This window comes from Bufo gargarizans, chromosome 6, assembly GCF_014858855.1.
Source record: "Bufo gargarizans isolate SCDJY-AF-19 chromosome 6, ASM1485885v1, whole genome shotgun sequence".
In the NCBI taxonomy this organism is placed as follows: Eukaryota; Metazoa; Chordata; class Amphibia; order Anura; family Bufonidae; genus Bufo; species Bufo gargarizans.
Window position 1 is genome coordinate 309,009,662 of NC_058085.1, and position 10,732 is coordinate 309,020,393.

Genomic DNA, 10,732 nt, shown 5'->3' on the forward strand with positions numbered 1-10,732 from the left:
GCGGTCACAGTAAAAGTCACAGTTAAAGGGGCGGTCACAATGAAAGTCACAGTTAAAGGAGCGGTCACAGTTAAAGGGGCAGTCACTGTGAAAGTCACTGTTAAAGGGGTGGTCACAGTGAAAGTCACAGTTAAAGGGGCAGTCACAGTGAAAGTCACAGTTAAAGGGGCGGTCACAATGAAAGTCACAGTTAAAGTGGCAGTCACTGTAAAAGTCACAGTTAAAGGGGCGGTCACAGTGAAAGTCACATTTAAAATGGTGGTCACAGTTAAAGGGGCGGTCACAGTAAAAGTCACTGTTAAAGCAGCGGTCACAGTGAAAGTCACAGTTAAAGGGGCGGTCACAGTGAAAGTCACAGTTAAAGGGGCGGTCACAGTGAAAGTCACAGTTAAAGGGGCGGTCACAGTTAAATGGGCGGTAACAGTGAAAGTCACAGTTAAAGCGGCAGTCATAGTGAAAGTCACAGTTAAAGGGGCGGTCACCGTGAAAGTCACAGTTAAAGGGGCGGTCACTGTGAAAGTCACAGTTAAAGGGGCGGTCACCGTGAAAGTCACAGTTAAAGGGGCGGTCACAGTTAAAGGGGCGGTCACAGTGAAAGTCAAGGTTAAAGGGGCGGTCACAGTGAAAGTCACAGTTAAAGGGGCGGTCACAGTTAAATGGGCGGTAACAGTGAAAGTCACAGTTAAAGCGGCAGTCATAGTGAAAGTCACAGTTAAAGGGGCGGTCACCGTGAAAGTCACAGTTAAAAGGGCGGTCACTGTGAAAGTCACAGTTAAAGGAGCGGTCACTGTGAAAGTCACAGTTAAAGGGGCGGTCACTGTGAAAGTCACAGTTAAAGGGCCGGACACTGTAGAGGTCACTGTTATGGGGGAAAGTGTTGATATTTTTTTACGACACACGGAAACATAAAATGAAATAGATGAAATATACCTGTGCAAAGCCCGGTCCTTTTGCTAGTATATATATACACTCACCTAAAGAATTATTAGGAACACCTGTTCTATTTCTCATTAATGCGATTATCTAGTCAACCAATCACATGGCAGTTGGTTCAATGCATTTAGGGTTGTGGTCCTGGTCAAGACAATCTCCTGAACTCCAAACTGAATGTCAGAATGGGAAAGAAAGGTGATTTCAGCAATTTTGAGCGTGGCATGGTTGTTGGTGCCAGACGGGCCGGTCTGAGTATTTCACAATCTGCTCAGTTACTGGGATTTTCACGCACAACCATTTCTAGGGTTTACAAAGAATGGTGTGAAAAGGGAAAAACATCCAGTATGCGGCAGTCCTGTGGGCGAAAATGCCTTGTTAATGCTAGAGGTCACAGGAGAATGGGCCGACTGATTCAAGCTGATAGAAGAGCAACGGCTCCGTATTTTCAGTGCCCCCCTGGAGCACCCCAAGCCGCAGATCGCTGCTCAGGACTAATACAGCAACAGATGAGTATTGATTTAATTTAAGTTATCTTTTCACTCCGGACCTGTTGTAATCTATTGTAGTGCACCATTGTTGTGAAATCCTTGGCAGCCATATACTGCCGTGGGGGTGCTCCAGTTATTTTCTTTGTTTTGATTTGGTTTATTTCTGTTAAACCGTTGGTGTGTGGTCACTAAGTATTGATCGTGGCTTACTGGATTATGCTCTTTGTCTCCTGATGAACCTGTTATTAAAGGGGAAGCGCGTCGAGACCAGAATTATATAACCAACAGTATTTATCTAGCGCATTGAACGACCCAGGCATCCATATGGGCCAATCTTTGTTGTAAGGGCACTTCAAGGACAGGTAGTTTTAGGCACGGGGACAGAGTGCCTCTACCATCTGAGGGCATCTCTGGGCAGAGAATAGACCAGGGATATCCTAGGGATATACCAGGGACCCATATGTGTTTGCCTAGTACCCATTGCTAGCACTGCAACATCTACACCTGACCCTTGTCGGCTACTTACGTTTTTTTGTTTGTCTGTGTTGTACGTTTATCAGTCCCCAAGTGAGGGACCTCTTGATTTTATTATATTGATAATAAAAGCTATGTCTTAGGTAGTTGGCTTCTGTGACAGTGCTTTCGTATACAACTACCATTTAAGTATTTTGACGGTCCACAACACGCACGACCTTGAGGCGGATGGGCTACAACAGCAGAAGACCCCACCGGGTACCACTTATTTGCACTACAAATAGGAAAAAGAGGCTACAATTTGCACAAGCTCACCAAAATTGGACTGTTGAAGACTGGAAAAATGTTGCCTGGTCTGATAAATCTCGATTTCTGTTGAGACATTCAAATGGTAGAGTCCGAATTTGGCGTAAACAGAATGAGAACATGTATCCATCATGCCTTGTTACCACTGTGCAGGCTGGTGGTGGTGGTGGTGTAATGGTGTGAGGGATCTTTTCTGGGCACACTTTAGGCCCCTTAGTGCCAATTGGCCATCGTTTAAATGCCACGGGCTACCTGAGCATTGTTTATGACCATGTCCATCCCTTCATGACCACCATGTACCCATCCTCTGATGGCTACTTCCGGCAGGATAATGCACCATGTCACAAAGCTCAAATCATTTCAAATTGGTTTCTTGAACATGACAATGAGTTCACTGTACTAAAATGGCCCCCACAGTCACCAGATCTCAACCCAATAGAGCATCTTTGGGATGTGGTGGAACGGGAGCTTCGTGCCCTGGATGTGCATCCCTCAAATCTCCATCAACTGCAAGATGCTATCCTATCAATATGGGCCAACATTTCTAAAGAATGCTATCAGCACCTTGTTGAATCAATGTCACGTAGAATTAAGGCAGTTCTGAAGGCAAAAGGGGGTCCAACACCGTATTAGTATGGTGTTCCTAATAATTCTTTAGGTGAGTGTATATATATATATCTTATATATATAAAAATGAGTTTAAGTCTGTCTGTCTAGACATCTGTCTGGACGTTCTTTATGTGCGACTTAACGACTGGACCGATCTTTACCACATTTGGCACACAGGTACATCAGGTGTCCGGGAATGTTTTAGCTCTAGGACGTATCGTTCTTGAGATATTCCCAAAAAATGAGCCCCCCCAATACAAGCCTGCAAGTCTTTCTCTTCAAATCCCAACTGCTATAAACACAGTTTTACTCCAGGTTTCTATAACAACCCAGCCATATTTCTTTACTGCTTGAAGGAGCGGTCACAGTGAAAGTCACAGTTAAAGGAGCGGTCACGGTAAAAGTCACAGTTAAAAGGGCGGACACTGTAGAGGTCACTGTTATGGGGGAAACTGTTGATATCTTTTTACGACACACGGAAACTTAAAATGAAATAGATAGAATATACCCGTGCGAAGCCGGGTCCTACTGCTAGTTTCTTAAATATATAAAAATGGATTTCTGTCTGTCTGGACGTTCTTTATGCGCGACCAAACGACTGGACCGATCTTTACCAAATTTGGCACACAGGTCCATCAGGTGTCCGTGAAAGTCACAGTTAAAGGGGCAGTCACTGTGAAAGTCACTGTTAAAGGGGAAGCCACTGTGAAAGTCACTGTTAAAGGGGCAGTAGACTGTTAAAGAGCCGGTCACTGTAAAGGTCATTGTTAAAGGGGCGGTCACTGGTAAAGGGGCGGTCACTGTGAATGTCACTGTTAAAGGGGCAGTCACTGTGAAAGTCACTGTTAAAGGGGCTGTCACTGTGAAAATCACTGTTAAAGGAGCGGCCACCGTGAAAGTCACTGTTAAAGGGGGCGGCCATTGTGAAAGTCACTGTTAAAGGGGGCGGCCATTGTTAAAGGGTCGGCCACTGTGAAAGTCACTGTTAAAAGGCAGTCACTGCTGAAGGGGCGGCCACTGTTAAAGGGATGGTCACTGTTAAAGGGGCGGTCACTGTAAAAGTCACTGTTAAAGGCGCTGTCACTGAAAGCAAGTTTTAAAAGGGTGGGCACTGTTGAAGTAACTGTTAAAGGGACAGGCACTGTGGAGGTCACTGTTAAAGGGGCAGGCACTGTTAAACGTGCGGGCACTGTGAAGGTCATTTGTAAAGGGGTGGATACTGTAGAGGTCACTGTTATTGGGGAAACTGTCGATATCCCTTTACGACACACGGAAACATAAAATGAAATAGATGAAATATAACCGTGCGAAGCCGGGTCCTTCTGCTAGTGTATATATATATATGTGTGACAACACCATAAAGTGCTAAGACAATTTAAAGTGACAGTTCAACAAAGTGCTGAGTGCAAGTACAACGTGAGCATGCAGGTGAAAATATTTATTTATATGGTGTGACAAACCAATAAATATTAATGTATATAAAAAGTAGCCCACCTATTAAAAAAATGTAATTATTAAACCTACATTCTAAAAAATACATACATGATTGTGCAGTAAATATTAAATTATAAAAAACATGTGTTACTATACCAGTTATAAAAAACTGGTATACTACGAGGAGGCCATGCGATCACTGGAGGAACACAGCCTCTTCAAACAGCAGATCGGTGAGGGTGCTGGGAGTCGATGATATATTGATGGTCTATCCTGAGGTCATCAATATTCTACTCCCTGAAAACTCTCTTTAATAAGTTAGGTACATCTCAGTCCAGCACAGAGGAGATCAATACTCATATGTAAAACTTCAGTCTTCATAAATTGACCCCAAAAGTGTAGCAGAGTTTTCTTGAAAAGGACTATCTCTTGCAATTACACTGTGCCGCCTCTGCATGTGAGATGATGCGCAGTGTAATCTTGAAGCAGAAACAGCGTTCATGCGAGTACCACCCCTTCTTCAAATGATCGCTGGGCTTTCTGGGAGTCGGACTCATGTCGATCAGATATTGATACTTGTGAGATCTGCACACCCTCCAGTGGTGGGTGCTCATAGAGGACAAAAGTCAGTCCGATATAGAAAGGAAGATCTTTGGCACACCAAAGGATTCTTTTTCAAGCGATGCTTTAATACATATTTGTGCAGTTACATCATTTTGTGTTTATTTTTCATCCAGAATATGTAACAGTATATGGAGCCGTCAAAAGAAGTCCCACTCCCAACATTTCGGTCAATAATGACCTTTGTCAAGGGATCTGATTCATGTGAGGAGCGGGCTTGTCTGGATGGGCCAGATCCATTGACAACGATCATTATTGACCGAAACGTTGGGAGTGGGACTTTTTTTGACTGCCCCATATACTGTTACATATTCTGGATGAAAATTAAACACAAAATGATGTAACTGCACAAATATGCATTTAAGCATAGTTTGAAAAAGAATGCTTTGGTGTGCCATAGATCTTCTTTTCTAGATCAGATATTGATGACCTACGCTTAGGTTGGGTCATCATTATGTACTCACTGCAGAACCCCTTTAACCTTACAGTTCAGGCAAATTGAACACAAAGTTTCCTTATACACTAGATGGCATTATAGAACATTCTGGCTACAGTTTGGATACATTGAACATAAAGTTTCCTTAGAGTGCATATAATGCATATAACATTTAGTTACATACTGTATCTGGTGGTGCATTTCATGTTATCTACAGCATATGTAATATATTGTGCATTTTATGTTATCACTTTTTTAATCAGTTACTAATACCAATCACCTCTCATATTCTTTATCCCAGTGGTTTAGAAAAGGGGACTTTGAAGCTACGGTTACTACAACTTAAATGCCACTTTACTTGGAAACTTCTTTTACAGACCATAAACCCTGATGAATTAGCAGTCAGATTGTATGATCAATTGACATTTCTTGTCACCAAGAACAAATACATGGTGTACAATCTACTGGCCTATGTGATGCATCTGAAAGGGGACAACACACAAGCTATTGCCCATTTAAAGCAAGCAGAAGAAATGATTAAAGAGAACAACCCGACTGGGACTGATCAAAAGTATTTGGTGACATACGGAAATTACGCGTGGGTGTTCTACTACTTAAACCAGTATGAAGAATCTCAAAAATATATAGATAAGGTGGAACATATTTATAAGGAGCTGAAAGATACCACAGATGTAGCTGAAATGTATGGTGACAAAGCCTGGTCGTTGTTACACTGTGGTAGGCGATATTATGAAGAAGCAAAACAATGTTTTCTAAAGGCTTTGGAGCTGGAGCCAGAAGACCCTGAGTGGAACAGTGGATATGCAACAGTGGTCTATAGACTGGAAAGTTTCGATGACAGAAAATGTCCTGCTTCACAATGCAAATCACTGGAGCTACTGGAACGTGCAGTGGAAAAGAATCCAAATGATGCAGTGGTGAAGTCACTTCTTGCCTTGAAGCTTCAAGATCTAAACAGGACTGATGAGGGAAAAATCTATATCGAAGAAGCCATAAATCAAGCTCCAAACCTTCCATATTTGCTCCGTTACGTAGCAATGTTTTACAGGAGAGCTGGAATGCTAGATGATGCCTTGCATGTCCTACAAACTGCAGTAGATCTCATCCCAACTTCTGCATTTCTGCATCACCAAATTGGACTCTGTTACAGGCAAAAGTATCTCAATGACAAAAAGAGGTTTGGAAACAGGAACAGTTATATCGGCCAAACAGAGACTGAAAAATTAAATGACCTCCTGCAAAATACCCTGTTTTATTTTGAGAAGGCGCTGGAATACAAGAAAACTTTTGTTTATGCGTATATAGACTTAGCAAAAATGTACTGTGAAGTCAAGGAATATAAAAAAGCTGAGGACACATTTAAAACCGTTATGGCAATTACCAATCTTATTGATCAGGAGAAGCAGCAGATCTATTACTATTATGGATGTTTCAAAGAATACAACATGAGGTCTGAATCTGAAGCCATCAACTACTATAAAAAGAGCATACAGTTTACTTTATGCATGAAAGATAGAGAGTTCAGTGTAAAGTCTCTAAAAAGAATTGCTTCAAAGAAGATTCAGAATGATATTACTGATGCTGAGGGTTTTGCTTTGCTTGGCTTTGTCCATAAGATGAATGGGGAAATGAACGATGCAATCGATTGCTATGAAAATGCCTTAAAATATGACCCTCACAATGCGGAATATGTGAGTGAACTCTGTGAGCTGAAGCTGGTGATCTGAAAAAGGAGCGACATAGAAGACAGATCTTGTGTTTTAAAACGTACCATTTTTTCTTTCATAAATCAGTAGAATGGGTGTGCCTCCATGAAATCTATCTGCAGTACTGTGAACAATTAAATTCTAGACATGAGACGGGGAGAGGAGGGGGATGCAACTGCAGTGTCTTCTTTAAGGGGTAGGGAATAGAAAAGGGAATCTGATTAGTCAGGACTAGGGTTGCCACCTTTTCTTCAAGCCAAACCCGAACACTTTAGCACTTTGCGGCAATTTTTGGGTAAAGTATACACTATGCACATATTTTGTAATTAAATAATATTGTAGGTAATCACAAGGCATCACAATACATATGGAGTCACTTTTTTGTAGGCAGCGTACCTTTCTGACCAATCAGGAGGCTGGGATGCGAGTCATGACATACTGCCCAGCTTACTGATTGGTTAGGAAGCCAGGCTGCCTAGCAACAAGTAAAGCAGGCTTACTAGCCAATCAGGAAGCCAGGAGGCGGATGATAACCCACCTCCCGGCTTCCTGATTGGAAAGGAAGTCGGCTGTATGCTCCCTTGGCGCTGCCAGTCAGAGGGACATCTCCCTCCGACCGGAAGTTCCAATATCGGGGAAGGTATCGGAGCATTTGGGCTAGTACAAGTAGTAGTCGCCCAAATACTCTGTATCGGCACCGATAATAGTATCGGTATCAGTAGTTCGGTACATATATAGTGCAAATCCATTTTATTGATGGTTGTCATTGAAACGACAAGCGCATTTCTGGGCCTGAGGAAGGGGACCCTGCACGGCCCCAAAAGCACTTGTTGATTGGACGACAACTATTAATAAAATGAATTTTGCACTAACATGAAATTTGGATGTCTGCATTGGACGATATGTATTATTGCACATAAAAGATGCCCCTACAAAACATGTCACTGGTTAACTGTGGCATTTTTTTTATGGGGGCATGTTTTATCTGCAACACTAACAAGTGCCGTGCCCGCCGCCCCCCCCTTCCAATTAATATTTTTTATTAAACACTTCAAATGTTTTAAATACCTTTTTTAGAAGTTAAGCTTCAGAGGTCCAGGTGTGTGGAGAAGGACGGCAGTCACGGCATTGGTCGCAGAGGTCGACTGACTCCCTGACGAAACGAAGAAGAGAAACTGCTAGAGCAGCTGCTCCACGTGCAGGCTGCCGGAGAATGATTTCTCCCACGCTCCCTCTCTCTCTCTCTCTGATGTCACTTCCTCTCACTAGCAGAGAGAAAGAGAGGGAGGGAGTGTCTGAAGACAGCGCCGCCCTGGGCTACGATGTCACAGGCCCAACTGATTGGATTCGCCGCGCCGGCAGTGACAGGCTCAGCTGATCGTCCACTGCTGACACCTGACCTCATCGCCATCCGCCGGCGCTGCTGACTGATACACCGGCCGCTCGCGGTAATAACCACTTGCCGCCGCTCATCGCCACCGCTCACCGCCAGCTGTCAGATGAGAACCGGCTAGCAAGTCTACAGTTTGAAATGAATCCTTTGCCCGGGTCTGAGAAAAGCTTGTACTCGGGCACAGGATTACAAACCCGGACTGTCCGGGTCATTCCAGTACGGGTGGCAACCCTAGTCAGGACACACAGCATATACAGAGAAATTGTGTAGGTTGTTAGACTCTTCAGGCTGAACTATATCTAAAATATCTCTTCAAGGGGTGATTTTCTGGTAGCTACAGTATAGGTACTCTATAACAATCATTTTGTTAATAAACTCTGCCTCTACCAAACCACCAAATGGTAGGTAAACTATAGAAAAAGGTATATACTTAAATTGCACACAACTGATCGTGATATGATGTATTACCTTCATTGTTTTCCACAGGAATGCACTTTATGCAAATAAATAAAAATGTATATGATTCACAAAGTAGAAAATTCTGCTCTGCTACATTGACATGCTCAAATTTAGGATTGTATTAAATTTGTCAACTATTAGAACATAGCTAAGCTTTAATATATAAAGAGAGCACTCTGACAATGTTGCACTAATATTTAAAATATATCTATATAATCTAAAGCATTTAATATACTAATATTGATTTGTGGAAATAAATCATTTTCCGCTGTAATATTCCATGCTATCTATAAACACACGGTGCTGTGATATCACAGCATTGTTACTCTAGCTATAAATGTATAGTGCTGCCATTTTGCACAGTAGTTCACAGTTTAAAATGGATTTCTGGTTCTTTTGAATTGATGGCCCATCCTTAGGATATGTCATCAAAATCTGATCCTTTGTGGTCCGACTCCCAGTGAGTGCCTCGGCCTCCTCTTAGGCCAGTGACGTCAGGTTCATTAGTAACATGGCCTAGGAGTGAATGGGCCAATCACAGCCACTGTACAAGGAACAGCAATGTGCTTGGTATGCTGCAAAGAGGCCACAGAGCTCACCAGAGCAGCGTGGTTTCGACAAACAGCTTATCGGCAGGGGTGCCAGGAGTCAGACCCCCACCGATCACATCTTCATGACCTATCCTGAGGATAGGTGATCAATATAGGAGACTAGGAAACCCCTTTAAAATATTTGCATTCAAGACATTTATAACGTAAAAACTGTCTTAGGCCGGTGGTCATCTGCTATATGCGATTTTCTTCCCTATGCACTGTGCACTTTTGGTTTCACACAATTAATGGATTAAATGAAGGCCGGTGAGTGCCGTGGATTATTTTACCTTCCTGTTTTAAATATAATATACTATTTAGACCAGTGAATCTCAACGCTAGCCCTCAAGTATTCCTAAGGCCTCTTTAACACGGGCGTCGCGGGTGAGGGCCGGATGCAATGCATGTGTGTTCAGAGAAAATCGTGGGAGTAGGCACGCAATTTCAGTCAGTTTTGACTGCGATTGTGTTCCGCTGTTCAGTTTTTTCCACGTGCGTGAGAAAAAACTGAATGTGGTACCCAGACCTGAACCCGGGCTTCTTCACTGATTCATTTTATTATTCTCCTTTATAACATGGTTATATAAGGAAAATAATATCCTTCTTAATACAGAATGCTTACAAAAATGTGGCTTGAGGGGTTAAAAAATAAATAAATTAACTCACCTCATACACTTGTTCGCGCAGCCGGCATCGTCTTCTTTCTTCTTTTGTCAGGACCTGCAAAAGGACCTTTGATGAACTCCTTCTATCTTTATTCAGCGGGACCTGCGCTGACGTCACCACGCTCACCACATGGTGAGCGCGATTACGTCATCAGAGGTCATTTTGCAGGTCCTGAAGGAAGAAGAAAGAAGACGATGCCGGCTGCGCGATCAAGTGGATGAGGTGAGTTAATTTTATTTATTTTTTAACCCCTCAAGCAACATTTTACTAAGCATTCTGTATTAAGAATGCTATTATTTTCCCTTATAACCATGTTATAAGGAAAAATAATACAGTAAATTGACTTTAATCAATTTACTAACATCATCTCCTAGCAACCATGCGTGAAAATCACATTGCCTCCGCACTTGCTTGCGGATGCTATGAGATTTTCAAGCAGCCCCATTAATATCTATGGGGCCTGCGTTGCGTGAAAAAGTCAGAATATAGAACATGCGATTTTCACCCAACGCACAAGTGGATGCGTGAAAATCACCACTCATTTGAACAGTCCCATTGAAGTGAATGGGTCCAGATTCAGTGCGGGTGCAATGCGT

General features: G+C 42.7%; 1 protein-coding gene across 2 annotated transcripts in view; it reads left to right on the forward strand.

The window, feature by feature from the left end:
- Positions 1-9,065, forward strand: part of LOC122942487 (interferon-induced protein with tetratricopeptide repeats 5-like) — a 36,655-nt gene extending 27,590 nt beyond the window's left edge. Inside the window, exons 1-2 of one of the 2 annotated variants that reach the window (XM_044300142.1) lie at positions 2,801-2,859; positions 5,603-9,065. In XM_044300142.1, coding sequence (XP_044156077.1) covers positions 5,751-7,049 — 1,299 coding nt within the window. In that variant the 5' untranslated portion in view covers positions 2,801-2,859; positions 5,603-5,750 and the 3' untranslated portion in view covers positions 7,050-9,065. Of the gene's footprint in view, positions 1-2,800; positions 2,860-5,602 lie in introns of those variants that run through there. The other variant, XM_044300141.1, reaches the window with a different exon arrangement.
- Positions 9,066-10,732: the final 1,667 nt, after the last annotated feature.